The sequence below is a fragment of the Otolemur garnettii genome, unplaced genomic scaffold (assembly GCF_000181295.1).
Source record: "Otolemur garnettii isolate 467f Iridium unplaced genomic scaffold, OtoGar3 scaffold00023, whole genome shotgun sequence".
Lineage (NCBI taxonomy): Eukaryota > Metazoa > Chordata > Mammalia > Primates > Galagidae > Otolemur > Otolemur garnettii.
The window spans coordinates 21,351,534-21,365,821 of record NW_003852418.1 but is presented as its reverse complement, the minus strand read 5'-3'; the positions used below and the strand labels follow the sequence as shown (position 1 = coordinate 21,365,821).

The following is a 14,288-nucleotide window of genomic DNA, read 5'->3' as shown; positions in this document are numbered from 1 at the left end:
CCCCCAGCTACTCCCCGCCGGCAGGATCATGGGCTGATGAGGACTGTACCCACAGGCCATAGGGGCCCGAGAACAGGCGAGCCGGCTGCTGGAAGACACGGAGGCCACACTGGGTCGGGCGCAGACACTGAAGACGGCCATCCAGGCTATAGGCCGCGCTGTGAGCGGTAGGGGCTGGTTGGCTGACTGGCTGTGCTCAGAGCAGGGTAGGGCACTCCTGGGGGGGGGGTGTCCCCTGAAGAACAGGCAGAGTCTACCTGTGTAGACAGGAGGGATTTGGTGTGTCTGGAGCAGAAAGCAGGGCCGGTTCAAGTAGAAAGCAAGGTTGTAGTTTGGCCAGGTACAAGGGTAGGTGAACTCAGGAGGCCACATATCCCTCACAAGGTCCCTGGGACACACACAGGTTGGATGTTCACGCTCACAGGCTCCTTAATCACAACTGAGATGGACGTGGGACCGAAGAGAGATTAGGGCTGCCTGGCCCTGTGTAGCATGGCTCTGGCCCCATGGCCAGATATTAGCTGAGTGTTGGCCACTGAGCAGGGTCTATTAGGCAGGAAGGGGCAAGAAAGGAAGAAGGCAGCCATAGGAGCTGAGCAGACTGGGTCAGGAGGCAAGGGGTAGGCAGGAGCCACCCAGGCCTCACTTGGGTTCTATGCTGGGGGCCTGCATGCTGGGGTGGGGGGCCTCAGGCTTGGGGGCCAATGGGCAGAGGTCTGCTCACAGAAGCCAGAACCAAGCCCTGACAGCCCAGTTCTCCCCAGGGCTCGTGTCCCAGATGGGCCACCTGTGGCCGGCCAATGCATCGGCCCCTTCAGGCGAGCAGCTGCACCACATCCTGGCCAAAGTGGAGCAGCTGCTCAGGGAGATGCAGACCCATGACCTGGGGTCCCCATTGGCAGCAGCGGAGGCTGAGCTGGCCAAGGCCCAGAGATGTGAGTGGTGTCAGCCCCCTGTAGGCAGGGTCAGGGATTGAGCCTGGGGCCCTGGGTGCAAGTCAGCTCGGAGGGTGGGGATCAGCTGCATAGGGGCAGATGGGGGACAGAGGGGAACCAGGCTCATGAAGGGGCCTGGGCACCAGAGTGACCACCTTCATACTTTGGGCTCTGCCAGTGCTGGCTCATGTGCAGGAGCAGCTGACCAGCCGCTGGGAGGAGAACCAGGCTCTGGCCAGACAAGCCCATGACCAGCTGGCCCAACACGAGGCCGGCCTCATGGACCTACGTGAGGCGCTGAACAGGGCAGTGGGTGCCACACGGGAGGCTGAGGAACTTAATAGCCGCAACCAGGAGCTCCTGGAGGAAGCCCTGGTGAGGGACCCAATCTGCCCTGCCTCCCCTACCCCGTCACATCCCTCATTCCTATCACTCCTTCCCACACCCACCCCTCCGCCCCCCCGCCCCCGACTGCCTTCAGCAACGGAAGCAGGACCTGTCCCGCGACAACGCCACCCTGAAGGCCACTCTGCAGGCTGCCAGCAACATCCTGACCCATGCCTCTGAGCTGCTTCTAGGCATGGACCAAGCCAAGGAGGTGAGCACAGCTCCCACCTATCTCCTCCCTGTCCCCCAGGGCCCAGCCTGCAGGTGGGCTCATGTGCTCACGTGCATGCAGAGCACGGCCCTCAGGGAGCCAGGTCAGGTGAGTAACAAGCAGGAGAAAGGTTCACTAAGCCCACCCGCTTACAGGAGTCTGAGCGCCTCGCTGCCAACTTGGATGGGGCCCGGACGCCATTGCTGCAGAGGCTGCAGGCCTTCTCCCCAGCCGACAGCAAGGTGCGCTTGGTGGAGGACGCAGAGGCCCATGCACAGCAACTTGACCAGCTGGCACTCAACCTGTCCAGGTGTGTGGGCCAGAGGAGGGGATTCAGGTTCTCCTGGGGGACAGCCCAGGACCCTGCCAAGGGCAGCTGCTCTCGGAGGTGAAGCCCTTGTCTCTAAAGGAGCCAACTCTTCTCAGCCCCCAGGAAGGGGTAGCCCAGAGTGGCAGGGAGGAGCAGGAAAGGCACAGCTGTCAGGTGGGGGGTAGACAGAGGCCTGGAGGCTGGACTTGGGGGCAAGTAGGTAAGCCAGGCAGGGATGCCTGTCCCCCAATGCCCCCTGACCCTTGCACCTTCCATCACAGCATCATCCTCAGTGTCAACCAGGACCGCTTCATCCAGAGGGCTATCGAGGCTGCCAACGCCTACAGCAGCATCCTCCAGGCTGTGCGGGCTGCTGAGGGTGCCGCCGGCCAGGCCCTGGAGCAGGCAGGCCACACATGGGCGGTGAGGCAACAGCACCCTGGCAACCCCTCCCTCTTCCCATCCCACCTCCCACAGTACTAACCTGTCCTTGTGTCTACAGTCGGTGGTGCAGCGGGGCCTGGCAGCCCGAGCCCGCCAGGGGCTGGCCAACAGCAGCTTAATAGAGGAGGCCGCCCACGGGGAGGAGCTGAAGTTGAGCCGTGGTGAGCACTGGGGTTCCTGGGGGTGCCTGGGGACCATCTAGACATCTAGGCTCTGAGGGACTCTCAGCTTCTGGGCCACATCTCTGTGTGGGATTTGTGAGCCTGCTGTGTGACTCAGGTGGGAAGGCTTTGGAGGTAGCTGCCCTGTGTTGCAAACGCCACTCCCCACCAATGTGCGTGTCAGCCTGGGGAGCTCTGGAAGGGGCCCGACACGGACAGCCTCCTGGGGAGTGCCAGCTGCCACTGAGGGACCAGGAGGCAAGAGGAACAGCGGCCTGTGCTTCACTGGTTGGGGGCCACATGCGTACTGGGGTGTCAGCGAGAAAGGGCGAGCAGTGGGGCTAAGCTGTTGGTGGAGGGGCCAGAGGGGCGTGAGGCTTAGAGGCCCTAAAGTGAGGGCCCCACATCTGGGCTCTTTGTTCCTCTGTGTCTGTGTTGGCCTTGGTCCTCTGTGGGTTGAGAGGGCTGAGGTTACCTCTCCCACAGCATGGGCCGCCCTTCAGGGCGCTGGGACCCATCTCCGTGATGTCCGGGCCAAGAAGGACCAGCTGGTGGCCCAAATCCAGGAGGCGCAGGCCATGCTAGCCATGGACACAGGTATGTGGCAGCCTTCCAGAAGGTCAGAGGTACTGGGGTGTCACTGTAGCAAGCTGTTCAGCAGAGCTGTGTGGTCATGGATACTAGCCATATGAGGCTGGGGAGTACATGCTGTGGTGAGTGCTACAGAGGAGGCTCCTGTGTCAGGCAGTGCAGGGCCACAGGTACACACAGCCTGGGCCATGAGCAGAGGCAGCAGAAGGGCTTTGGGCAGGTGGCAGCTCTGCAGAGGGGCTGGCATGCACCTTACAGGAAGGGCATCTAGGAAGGAGCAGTGGCCGGTGAGCAGGGGTAGAGGATAGGAGGCCTGGAGCCAGGCCTGGGGAAGACCACACTCTTGTTCCAAAAGGCTTGGCACAGATTTGACCAGGTTTTTGAGGGGTCCCTATAAATGATGGGGACCCAGTGGTGGAGGTGACACAGGCAGGCATGCTGGGACCATCTTTGACCTGAGAGGCTGGGTGCCTGTCCCAGAATGGGGAGCACTTAGGGTCAGTTTTGGCTGCACTGAGCTGCAGGGTACAAGGATCTCATGAGATGTAGGGGTGGGTGGGTAGGTATCCCTGCTGCCGGCTCAGCAGAAGGACTTGGGGACACAAAACCACAGGGCCTATGCTTTGCCCACCACAGATGAGACAAGCAAGAAGATCGCCCATGCCAAGGCTGTAGCCATCGAAGCCCAGGACACAGCTGCCCGCGTGCAGTCCCAGCTGCGGGACATGCAGGAGAACCTGGAGCGCTGGCAGGGCCAATACCAGGGCCTGCGGGGACAGGATCTGGGCCAGGCAGTGCTGGATGCAGGCCGCTCAGGTAGGTTGGATGTGGAGCCCTTGGGGGAGGGGCAGGGCTGGGCTGGACAGAGCACTAGGCCCTGCCTGCCTCCCATAGTGTCCACCCTTGAGAAGACGCTGCCACAGCTGCTAGGCAAGCTGAACCTGCTAGAGAACCGCGGGGCCCCCAATGCCAGCCTGGCACTGTCTGCCAGCATTGGCCGTGTGCGGGAGCTCATTGCCCAGGCCCGGGGAGCCGCCAGCAAGGTGGGTTAGTCTCCAGGGAAGGTGGGTGTGAGAGACGGGTGATGGACACTGATGGGCTATGTCCCCTACAGGTCAAGGTGCCCATGAAGTTCAACGGGCACTCGGGGGTGCAACTGCGTGCCCCACGGGACCTTGCTGACCTCGCTGCCTACACAGCCCTCAAGTTCTATCTGCAGAGCCCAGAGCCAGCACCTGGGCAGGATGCCGGGGACCACTTTGTGTTGTACATGGGCAGCCGCCAGGTACCAGGCAGGCTGGGTAGATGGAGCTCAAGCTGGGCATCCCTTTGGAAGTGGACAGTGCTTGGTTCCTGTCCTGACCTGTGTTTCTACTGCCACTGCAGGCCACAGGGGACTACCTGGGCGTGTCTCTGCGTGACCAGAAGGTGCACTGGGTGTACCGGCTGGGGGAGGCCGGCCTCGCAGCTCTCAGCGTGGACGAGAGCATCGGGGAGCAGTTTGCCGCCGTCAGCCTTGACAGGTGGGAGGCCTAGGAGGGCCATGTGCCTCCTCTCCCCAGGCCCTTGTCCATTCCTCACCTTACTTCTGCTCTTAGGACCCTCCAGTTTGGTCACATGTCTGTCACAGTGGAGAGGCAGATGGCCCATGAAACCAAGGGTGACACAGTGGCACCTGGGGCAGAGGGGCTGCTCAGCTTGCAGCCCGAGGACTTTGTCTTCTATGTCGGGGGCTACCCCAGCAACTTCACGGTGAGCCTTGCCCCTCTGCCCTGCGTGTCTCCTCCTTGGCATCTAGCTTCAGTCTGTCCTGCTACAGTCTGCATCCCACTGGTCTGTCCTGAGTGGGGAGGCACCTCAAGCCAGGGGTCCTGATGCCCTGACACCTGCACACAGCCCCCCGCACCCCTGCATTTCCCTGGCTACCGGGGCTGCATTGAGATGGACACACTGAATGAAGAGGTGGTCAGTCTCTACAACTTTGAGCAGACCTTCCAGCTGGACACAGCCGTGGATAAGCCTTGTGCCCGGTACGTGTGGCCTGATACCCACCTGCTACCACCTGCCCATCCTCAGCTGACCCCAAAACCTCTGACCTACAGCTCCAAATCAACTGGGGACCCCTGGCTCACGGATGGCTCCTACTTGGATGGCTCTGGATTTGCCCGCATCAGCTTCGACCCTCACATCAGCAGCACCAAGCGCTTCGAGCAGGAGCTGCGGCTTGTGTCCTACAATGGGATCATCTTCTTCCTGAAGCACCAGGCATGCCCCGCCTAACCCACAGCCCTACCGACCCTGCCCCACCCCGTGCTGACCCTGCCATGTTCCCCCCAGAGCCAGTTCCTGTGCCTAGTGGTACGAGAAGGCGGCCTCGTGCTCCTCTACAATTTTGGTACTGGTCTGAAGGAGGCCATCCCACTGCAGCCCCCACCACCCCTGACGGCGGCCAGCAAGGCGGTAGGGCTGGGGCAGTGGAGAGGAGGGTGGGGGCCAGGAGGCAGGGACAAGTCTGGCCCTGGAGCATCCCCTATTCCCTGCCCTACAGATCCAGGTGTTCCTGCTGGGGGGTGCCCGGAAGCGTGTGCTGGTGCGCGTGGAGCGTGCTACGGTGTTCAGCGTGGAGCAGGACAACACCCTGGAGCTGGCTGACACGTATTACCTGGGGGGTGCACCACCTGACCAGCTGCCCCCAAGGTGAGCAGCGCTGGGGTGGGGCTGCAGTGGGATGGCTGGGCTCAGAGGCAGCGCCCTGACTTTCATCCCCACAGCCTGCAGCAGCTCTTCCCCTCTGGAGGCTCTGTCCGTGGCTGTGTCAAGGGGATCAAGGCTTTGGGCAAGTACGTGGACCTCAAGAGGCTGAACACGACAGGTGTGAGCTCTGGCTGCACAGCTGACCTGCTGGTGAGAAACCCTCCCTGTCCTGGCTGGTGGTGTGGGGTGGGCACAGCAGGCACTCAGGATATTCTCATACAGGTGGGACGCACCATGACTTTCCACGGCCATGGCTTTCTGCCTCTGGCACTCCCTGAGGTGCCACCTCTCTCTGGAGACGTATACTCTGGCTTTGGCTTCCGCAGTGTCCAGGATAGCGGTCTGCTCTACTACCGGGCATCACCGGTGAGGCTATCCCCCCACCCCCATCACACTCCCTGGGCCCATCCATGCCGTGCTACGCATGCGCGGCACAATCTGCAGTCTCGGCTGGAGGAAGTGAGTCTGGGCCCTTGGTCTGGCCACTGACATGGCCACTGTCCCCAGGACGGACTGTGCCAGGTGTCCCTGCAGCAAGGCCACGTGACACTCCGGTTCCTGAGAACTGAGGTGAAAACCCGAGGGGGCTTTGCTGACGGTGTGCCCCATTATGTCGCCTTCTACAGCAATGCCACAGGGTGAGCTGGGCCTCGTGCCACTGGGGCTGGGGGCACTGCCTGCCCCTGCCTGGGCCTCCTCCCCACCATGGCAGGAGGGTCACACAGAGCAGGGGGAACTGTGCCCTCCTCCCCCAGGGTCTGGCTGTATGTGGACGACCAGCTGCAACAGATGAAGGCACACCGAGGGCTGCCCCCTGGGCTCCAGCCACAGCCTGAGGGGCCCCCACGGCTCCTCCTGGGAGGCCTGCCTGAGTCTGGCTCCTTCCACAACTTCAGTGGCTGCATCAGCAACGTCTTTGTGCAGCGGTGAGCAGGGTGGCCTGGGGTGGGGCCTGGCCAGCCATCTCCAGCTGCTGACTGGCCACCTCCAACCTCCCAGGCTCCTGGGGCCACAGCGTGTTTTCGACCTACAGCAGAACGTGGGCGGCACCAACGTGAGCACGGGCTGTGTCCCTGCCCCGCACCCTCCGACCCGGGCTCTGAGGCCACAAGGACTGCAAGCCCCTGCTGGGAAGGTGGGCACCAGTGGTGTGGGGGTGGGGCAGGGCATGGGAGAGTAGCCCCCTTGCAGGTCCCCCCTGCACATCCTGTCTTGTGCCCCCAGGCCTCCCGCCGCAGCCGCCAGCCCACCCAGGACCCCACCTGCACGCCACCCCTGCACCCACAGACCCTCTCAGACTCATACCAGTTTGGAGGCCCCCTGTCCAGTCACCTGGAATTTGCAGGCATCCTGGCCCCCCACAGGGACTGGTAAGGCTGGCCCAGCTGGGGAGGGCACGGAGGGGCTGCCCAGGCTGCTAACCCCCTGCCTGGCTTGCAGGCCCCGCCTCTCCATGCGTGTCCGCCCGCAAGCCCCCCAAGGCCTCCTGCTGTTCGCCGCCCCACGGTCACCCAGCAGTCCCTCCCTGGCACTCTTCCTGAGCCACGGACGCTTTGTCGCTCAGACGGGAGGCCCTGGGCCCCAGCTCCGTGTCCAGAGCCGTCAGCGTTTACGGACTGGCCATTGGCACAGGGTGAGGCTGGAGGAGGGGAGCACGGGCAGGGCTCTGGAAGAGCCCATGCTGACCAACCTCCTGTCCATCCCAGGTGTCCTTGCACTGGGAGAAGAGTCGGATCCAGCTGAGGACAGATGGCAGCCGGGCCTGGAGCCAGGAGGGGCCCCGACAGCAGCACCAGGGGCACCTCCAGCCCCACACCCTTTTTGTGGGGGGCCTCCCAGCCAGCAGCCACTTCAAGCCCCCTGTGAGAGCTGTGTTTTCCTGACCCTGGCCTGAACCCCCCCACCTGCCTCCTCAGCAGCTCTGAGCCTGACCTTGTTCCATCTGCTCTCCACAGGTGTCCGTCAGGTTCAGTGGCTGTGTGAAGAGACTAAGACTGGATGGGAGGCCCTTGGGGGCCCCCACTCAGATGGCGGGGGTTGTGCCCTGTGTCTCAGGTCCCCTGGAGGAAGGCCTGTTCTTCCCAGGCACTGGGGGCGTCATCACTCTAGGTCTGTGGGCCCTGGGTCTCGGCTGTGGGGGAGAGGAGACCGGGCCTTCTCATCTTATTATGGTCCCTTCCTGCAGATGCCCCAGGGGCCACACTGCCAGACTTGAGCCTGGAGCTGGAGGTGCGGCCCCAGACAGTAGCTGGCCTGATCTTCCACCTGGGCCGGGTCCAGGGCCCCCCCTCCCTGCAGCTGCAGGTGTCCCATAAGCAGGTGAGTCTGAGGGGGCTATTGTAGGGGAGCAAGTTTGCCTTCTGTGCTGGTGACCTTGGGGGCACAGGACCTGACACTTTCTCTCCTAGGTTCAGCTGTGGGCAGACGACGGGGCAGGAGAGTTCTCCACATGGGTGGTGAGCCCCACTTTGCTATGTGACGGACGTTGGCATCGACTAGCTGGTGAGGTCCTATCCTGTGGCCAGGGAGTCTGGGCAGGACTCAGGCCTGGGGGCAGCTGTGTGCTGGGGTGAGGGGCAAGGTGGAGCTTGGCTGGGGTGGGGAGGTCCCACCACAAAGCATCTCCCTTACAGTGATCAAAGGCGGGAACATGCTCTGGCTGGAGGTGGATGGGCAGAGCAACAACACCGTGGGGCCATCCCTGGCAGCCTCGACCCATATGGCAGCCCCTCTGCACCTTGGGGGCCTGCCTGGTGAGTGCCCTTGGCCAAGGGTAGTGGAGCCACCCCTTAGATACCAGGATGACCCTCCCACCCCACCCTCCAAAGATGGGGACACCCAGGAGACAGGCTGGATGGGTGACAAATGCCTAGAAGGGCCTAGGAGACCCCAGCTGCCACTCCAACTAGTCTTCCTATCTTCTTACACCCCTAGAGCCCATGGCCAAGCAGCCTAGGCCCCCCGCCTACAGGGGCTGCATGCGGAAGCTGGTGGTGAACCAGACCCCCATCACGGTGGCTCACTCTGCAGGGGTCCAGGGGGCAGTGGGAGCTAGTGGCTGCCCTGCCATGTAGGGTGCTGCCCCCTGGGATCCCAGCCCTTCACACTCCCCCTGGTGACAAGCTGCCTCTCACAAGTGCCTCATAGATAACATTTGTGTGTATTTATCTGGACTCTAGGTTCTTTGGGTGATAAATCTTATTTCTAGAAATGGTTTAAGTTATATTTTTTAAACAAAAGGGTAAAATCGTAAAATGGGGTTTTTATACTTTCTCTCCCTTTCACCTTTTAAAGATGGTCTTAAGATTTATAAATCACTGCTTCCTTATTAAAACAGAAATTAAAAAGTAACTTCTACTGAACCGAGTCTGGGCTTAACTATGAACTGGCCAGTGGCAGAGCCCCATGGGGGATGCCCTGCCTCCAGGCACATCCCTTCTCTGGACTCTGGGGGAACATCCCCAAGGCAGGGGCAGCTCCTCCTCTCTACAAGAGGGGTGAGGGTTACTGTACCTTTGCCTAAGGTACAAAGAAAAGCCCGAGTTAGCAGGTAAAAGAAAAGACTTTATTAGTAGGTTGGAACAGAGGTGAGGGTGTGCAACAAACCACAAACGCCACTACTGAAGTCACAGGACTAAGACGCCAATTCCCTGGAGACAGCAAATAACTTAATCCAAGCTCATGTCCTCTTCCTCATCTTTCTTGTCCTTTGCATCGCCCTCTTTCTGCTCGGACTTGGCGCTGTTCTGCATGGCTTTGGCAAACGCTTCCACGTCTAAATGCATTGAAAGCATGTTGTGGCTTGTCTACATCCTGGCCAGGTTTCCTCACAGGGGCAGGATCAAGGCCAGCAAGGCCATGACATCAGCTCCAGGGGACACAGACCTACAGATCCTGCCTGTGGCCAAGAGGTAGGGGAGCAAGTACTTACCGCCCTTGTTGGCAGCCTCCACAGCTTCCGCGGGCAGGCCAAACTGGCACATGAGAGGGCCCAGCTGCCCTGAGGCCAAGGCCGCACTGAACATGCCCAGGGCCTGCAAAGAAGAGCCATATATGGGGCTCCACATGGGGCTGCACCCAGACCTGCCAGCAGCCAGCCTGATCAGCCGCTTGTACAAGGTGACTGGCCATCTCCTCCCCTTCCCTGAGCACAGCAGACAGCACCCTGGGCCTGGCCTCTACCTGCTGGAACTGGGGTGAGGTCAGTGTGTTCTGGATTTCCTCTGCGGTCTGTGGCAGTGACTCCCCAGAGGGCAGGTAGGGCAGAAGGCGCTCTTGGACGTCCGCATTGGCGAGGATAGGAGCCATTATCTCTGGCGTCAGCACGCTAGCCAGGTCCACTAGGTGCAAACACATATCCATCAGCAGCTCCAAGCTGGCCCACTGCCCCACAGGAGGCAGCAACATGCCAAACTGTTGAAGTTGCCGGACGTGGTTAAGGTGCAAGGGCTCAGCTCCATGGCCACAGGACCTAGTGGCATGCAGGAAAGCAGGCACCTCCACCCCCAGCTTCATGCTGACCAGCACTTTCTTTACCTTGCTGGCCACTTCCTGGCCCAGCCGGCACATTCATGGTGGCAAGAATGCTCTGGAGGTCACTCAGTTGGATGGGCTGGGCTGGGCTGGCTGCAGTGCTGGCTCCGTTACCTGAACTGGGTGCAGGGCTTGGGCTAGTCGCTGAGGTGGCTGCTGGAGCAGAAGGGGCTGGGGTGGCACGGGCAGAAGAGGTGGTGGAAGACGGGGTGACTGCTGCCGACTGGCTCCGGGAGCTGGCAAGAGTGAGGACAGCACTGGAGCAGCCCCCCACCTGCCCAGTGCCCCACATAGCAGTCCTACTCCAAGGGCTGGTCCACCTCCTTGCCTATTTGGCCCATCCCCACATCCTACAGACACTTGTTTAGAGGGAGGAGGGGGCTACAGAGGCCTCACCTGGATGAGGAGCTGCTTGCTGGAGGCCCTCCGCTCCCCAGTAAGCTGGCCAAGCCTGGCCCAGTCAGAGCCCCCAGCCCACCTGTGAGAAGCAGAGGGACATGTGCTCAGGGCAGGTACTTCCAACACCAAAGCCAAGGGACAGGCAGACAAGAAGGACACTTGGCAAGCCTCAGGACAGCAGGACAGTGATCACTCAGCCCCTATACTCTAGAATTGACACCTCTCTCACCCCCATTATACTACTGATGAGTTTAGATTAAATATACTTACAACCCACCCCACATCCTGGCCAGTAAAACAAGTGCTTCTGAATAGCCCACACACACTTGCCTGTACCCCAACACTGGCTGGCAGCAGGCACCAAACAGCAGGAAGCTGGGGGCCCCACGCAAGAGCCCTGAGCTCTCGTCCTCCAGCCCCACCCATCAACTAGCCAGGCTGCCTTATACCAGGCTGGGATCCTCCCTGTGGGCCTAGAAGACCCTGCCCTCCCAGCTGCAAACAGGTGCCCCCAAAGGGCCACGAGCACAGGGAACACACATGCTCACAACCTTGCCATGGCTGGTGAGAAGCTTAAATCAAGAAACAGACTTGACTTTAGAAGCAATCACAGCAAAGTTCCAACTTGTATCAAAGGCTCCCAAGAGCCGAGTGGCTCAAGTTACCCAGTCCTCCGAGGCCGGCTGGTCCGATAAGCTGCATGAGCTGGCTATGGCTCATGTTCCCCAGCAGGCTCTGTAGGCCGCCCTCACCTGGAAAACACAGTGGCTCAGACATGGAGCTACCTGGGACACACCTGGGACAGGGCTGACACCACATTGACAGGGTAAGACCCACAGACGGAATTCTACTGTTCCCACCGCACCACAACAGGCCTGTGCCCAGCCTCATAGCAAAGCTGGGCATGCTCATTACCACCAAGTGCAGAGAGCTCGTGGCCACTACTCCCGCTGGCCCCCAGCGCCCCAGGCATCGGGGGATTGTTCAGGTACTCATTGACCTTCCGGCAGTGCTCCTCATCCTGGTCCGTCTTGGGCTCCTGCAGGGGATGGGAACAGCCATGGCTGAGCAGCAGGCACCTGAGCGGTTGCTTCTCTGCTACATGACAGCTGCCACCTTCTTCTGACCCAGCCCAGACGGGTAAGCGCTATGCTCAATGCTGTCTCCCTCCGCCACAACCACAGGTACTGGGTGACACCCACGTCACAGAACACGGAGCCCTGGCATGCCATCCTCCAGAGTATGGCTCTACACAGCAGCCTCCTCCTTTCACCCAGTGAAGGAGACAAACTGATGCTCTCCTCACACTACTGCCCTCTGGCCACGGCAGGCCTTCAAGGCGCACACACACACAGATATCCACACCCCTGAGCACTGGACACACCGAGGACAAGACCAACAGTCCTTGCCCTGACAGCAAATAGGAAAGAAAGGCATCAAATAAGAGTAAGATCAGGGGAAACAAGCAGAAGTGATGAAAGCGAGATAACATTTCTTGGCAAAACTGTTGAGAAACATGGTCTATGCCAGCAGTTGGCAAACCATAGCCCCCATCTGTGTTTGCAAGTAAAGTTTAATTGGAACTCAGCTATACCTATTCATTTTCACGTCCTCGCTGCTGTCACACTACTTGGGCAGAGGTAAGGAACTGCAGCACAGACAAAGTGGGAGACCCCTCCTCCCAGGCCCACGGTGCCTACTCTAGACAGTGCTGCAGGGGCCGTGGCTTAACCCTTGGGAAGGGTTGTGTGCAGGCCCTCTGAGCACACACACTCAAGGGAAGGTGTGTGACCCTATACCAGATGATTCTTGGCAACACTGTAACAGCACAAGAAACAGAACAAGCCCAGGGGCCACCAACAGAGGGCAGAAGCAGCAGGGCAACCTGGGATAAGAGGGAGCCCAGGGCCACACCTGCAGCAGCCCCAGCACACCTGGGGGGAAACAGCAGGAAAGCTACCCAGGGCCTGTGACCAAGGAAAGGGGCACAGAGCGAGCACTGGGAACCAGAGACAGCCTGTCCACACCTTGATGACATGGGCCTGTCCATCTAGAAACTCCCACCCACAAACAAGCGCGCAGTCTCCCCACCCCCACCCCAGATAACACGCTGGAAACTTTAGCTTCCATCTCAGCCCTATCTGAATAGCACCAGCACATTTGTGCAAGGGAACTTTATCAGTGAGCAGGCTGCTCACCTAATCGCAGGACAGCAGAAACCACAAGACACAGACAGACCCTTCCACATACCTGCATCCAGAAGAAGAGCCGCTTGGACCCGGCCTTGAACTTGAGCACATAGACCCTCCCGCTAGGGCACTGGGGCACGCGCTTGAACTCACAGTCGTCGGGGAAGATAATCAGGTCCTGGCAAGCCGAGAAGAGCAGAGTCAGCCTCCCGCAAACACGCACACTGAGTCCCCAGCCTCTCAGGAGAACATGCTGGATCCTGCGTCTAACTGGGTGGGGTGCAGAGGGGACAGAGGTAAGCAAGCCGCCATCCCGTGTAGGGCGGAGACGCCACCTGGAAGGGCAGACCTCCACGTGCAGGCCAGGACATGGCTTGGGTGGGGACCAGAAAGGGGACTTTGGGATGTTAAAGGGTTTTTAATAGAGACGTTTTGGGAATAACATTCCAAGATTAGTTAAAAGGTCAACTTTGACCTGCTCTCAAATGTAACAAAGAACAATTCACTCCCAAGAACAAAGAATGCTAAGTGACCATTACAGAAAGCTTTTCTGAGGGCAAAGACTGCTCAATCCCTGATACTAATATTTAAAGTTTAATGTGGACGTAGTGACAAAGAAATCCTCAAGTCTAGGATGATCCCTGAGCATAACAGCTGGTGACAGGCACCAAACCCATATATCCCACCAACGCCCCCAAACCTCAAACCCACAATTACATGTGCAGGTGCAAGGCCGGACATGATCTACACGGCCGGTTCGTTCCAGCCTGAAGGACACTTACATCTTCCACATTCCCAGACGTCCTGTCTTTCCAGCAGAAGTGAATGAGGGAGTCATCTGTCTGCTGAATGTACACGAGCCCTTTCCGCTTATCTGGGGTGACGGTAGTTCCTTTTAGTGACATTTTTCCTGCCCGAAATTCCACTAAATACTTGTTGGAGGACCCACGAGAGCCTGGCACCAGGCTTGGGAACAGAGCGCCTGAAGTCGTCATCCTGAAAGAGCGCAGACCCGCACTGAGAGTCCGCGTGTGTGCCGGGTGTTCACCAGCACGGAAAGCCTAACTCCCCCTGCAATGTCACCAGTCCCGCTTCTGCCTGGCAGTAGGAGCCGGCGCCGAAGGCCGCCCAAGGCCGGCGCAGGCACGGTCCCGGCAGACAGCCCAGGGCAGCGGTGGGGCTGCTCTTTCCTCACGTCCCGAGCACCCCGCGCGCCGCCTCCCACGGCTCGCACCCTCGCTGGCGCCGCTGTCCGCACTCGAGCGGGGCTGGGCAGCCCGGCCTCGCCCCCCGGGAGGCCTGGGCGCTACGCCGCCTCGGCCGGACACCGGCCTTGACGCGCGCCCCACGGCAACCGCGTCCCGCCGCCTCGCT

General features: G+C 60.3%; 2 protein-coding genes across 2 annotated transcripts in view; one reads left to right on the top strand and one right to left on the bottom strand.

Moving 5' to 3' along the window:
• LAMA5 (laminin subunit alpha 5) overlaps window positions 1-9,112 on the top strand; it is a 49,328-nt gene extending 40,216 nt beyond the window's left edge. Inside the window, exons 51-80 of the mRNA XM_003787852.3 lie at window positions 56-167; window positions 765-935; window positions 1,114-1,310; window positions 1,417-1,533; window positions 1,689-1,843; window positions 2,125-2,266; window positions 2,346-2,448; window positions 2,935-3,045; window positions 3,676-3,855; window positions 3,934-4,082; window positions 4,154-4,324; window positions 4,426-4,562; window positions 4,638-4,791; window positions 4,936-5,069; window positions 5,142-5,304; window positions 5,377-5,499; window positions 5,588-5,736; window positions 5,811-5,943; window positions 6,016-6,159; window positions 6,301-6,431; window positions 6,549-6,719; window positions 6,793-6,928; window positions 7,018-7,163; window positions 7,234-7,426; window positions 7,500-7,655; window positions 7,749-7,902; window positions 7,979-8,112; window positions 8,202-8,295; window positions 8,427-8,546; window positions 8,728-9,112. Of these exons, the coding sequence (XP_003787900.1) occupies window positions 56-167; window positions 765-935; window positions 1,114-1,310; window positions 1,417-1,533; window positions 1,689-1,843; window positions 2,125-2,266; window positions 2,346-2,448; window positions 2,935-3,045; window positions 3,676-3,855; window positions 3,934-4,082; window positions 4,154-4,324; window positions 4,426-4,562; window positions 4,638-4,791; window positions 4,936-5,069; window positions 5,142-5,304; window positions 5,377-5,499; window positions 5,588-5,736; window positions 5,811-5,943; window positions 6,016-6,159; window positions 6,301-6,431; window positions 6,549-6,719; window positions 6,793-6,928; window positions 7,018-7,163; window positions 7,234-7,426; window positions 7,500-7,655; window positions 7,749-7,902; window positions 7,979-8,112; window positions 8,202-8,295; window positions 8,427-8,546; window positions 8,728-8,867 (4,320 nt within the window). The 3' untranslated portion in view covers window positions 8,868-9,112. The remainder of the gene's footprint in view (window positions 1-55; window positions 168-764; window positions 936-1,113; window positions 1,311-1,416; window positions 1,534-1,688; window positions 1,844-2,124; window positions 2,267-2,345; window positions 2,449-2,934; window positions 3,046-3,675; window positions 3,856-3,933; window positions 4,083-4,153; window positions 4,325-4,425; window positions 4,563-4,637; window positions 4,792-4,935; window positions 5,070-5,141; window positions 5,305-5,376; window positions 5,500-5,587; window positions 5,737-5,810; window positions 5,944-6,015; window positions 6,160-6,300; window positions 6,432-6,548; window positions 6,720-6,792; window positions 6,929-7,017; window positions 7,164-7,233; window positions 7,427-7,499; window positions 7,656-7,748; window positions 7,903-7,978; window positions 8,113-8,201; window positions 8,296-8,426; window positions 8,547-8,727) is intronic.
• Window positions 9,113-9,336: 224 nt separating this feature from the next.
• The window catches only part of ADRM1 (adhesion regulating molecule 1), a 5,328-nt gene continuing 376 nt past the window's right edge, over window positions 9,337-14,288 (bottom strand). Inside the window, exons 2-10 of the mRNA XM_003787761.3 lie at window positions 13,697-13,910; window positions 12,976-13,092; window positions 11,641-11,764; window positions 11,391-11,477; window positions 10,723-10,804; window positions 10,330-10,562; window positions 9,976-10,133; window positions 9,725-9,827; window positions 9,337-9,568 (exon numbers count right to left, since the gene is read on the bottom strand). Coding sequence (XP_003787809.2) covers window positions 9,462-9,568; window positions 9,725-9,827; window positions 9,976-10,133; window positions 10,330-10,562; window positions 10,723-10,804; window positions 11,391-11,477; window positions 11,641-11,764; window positions 12,976-13,092; window positions 13,697-13,910 — 1,225 coding nt within the window. The 3' untranslated portion in view covers window positions 9,337-9,461. The remainder of the gene's footprint in view (window positions 9,569-9,724; window positions 9,828-9,975; window positions 10,134-10,329; window positions 10,563-10,722; window positions 10,805-11,390; window positions 11,478-11,640; window positions 11,765-12,975; window positions 13,093-13,696; window positions 13,911-14,288) is intronic.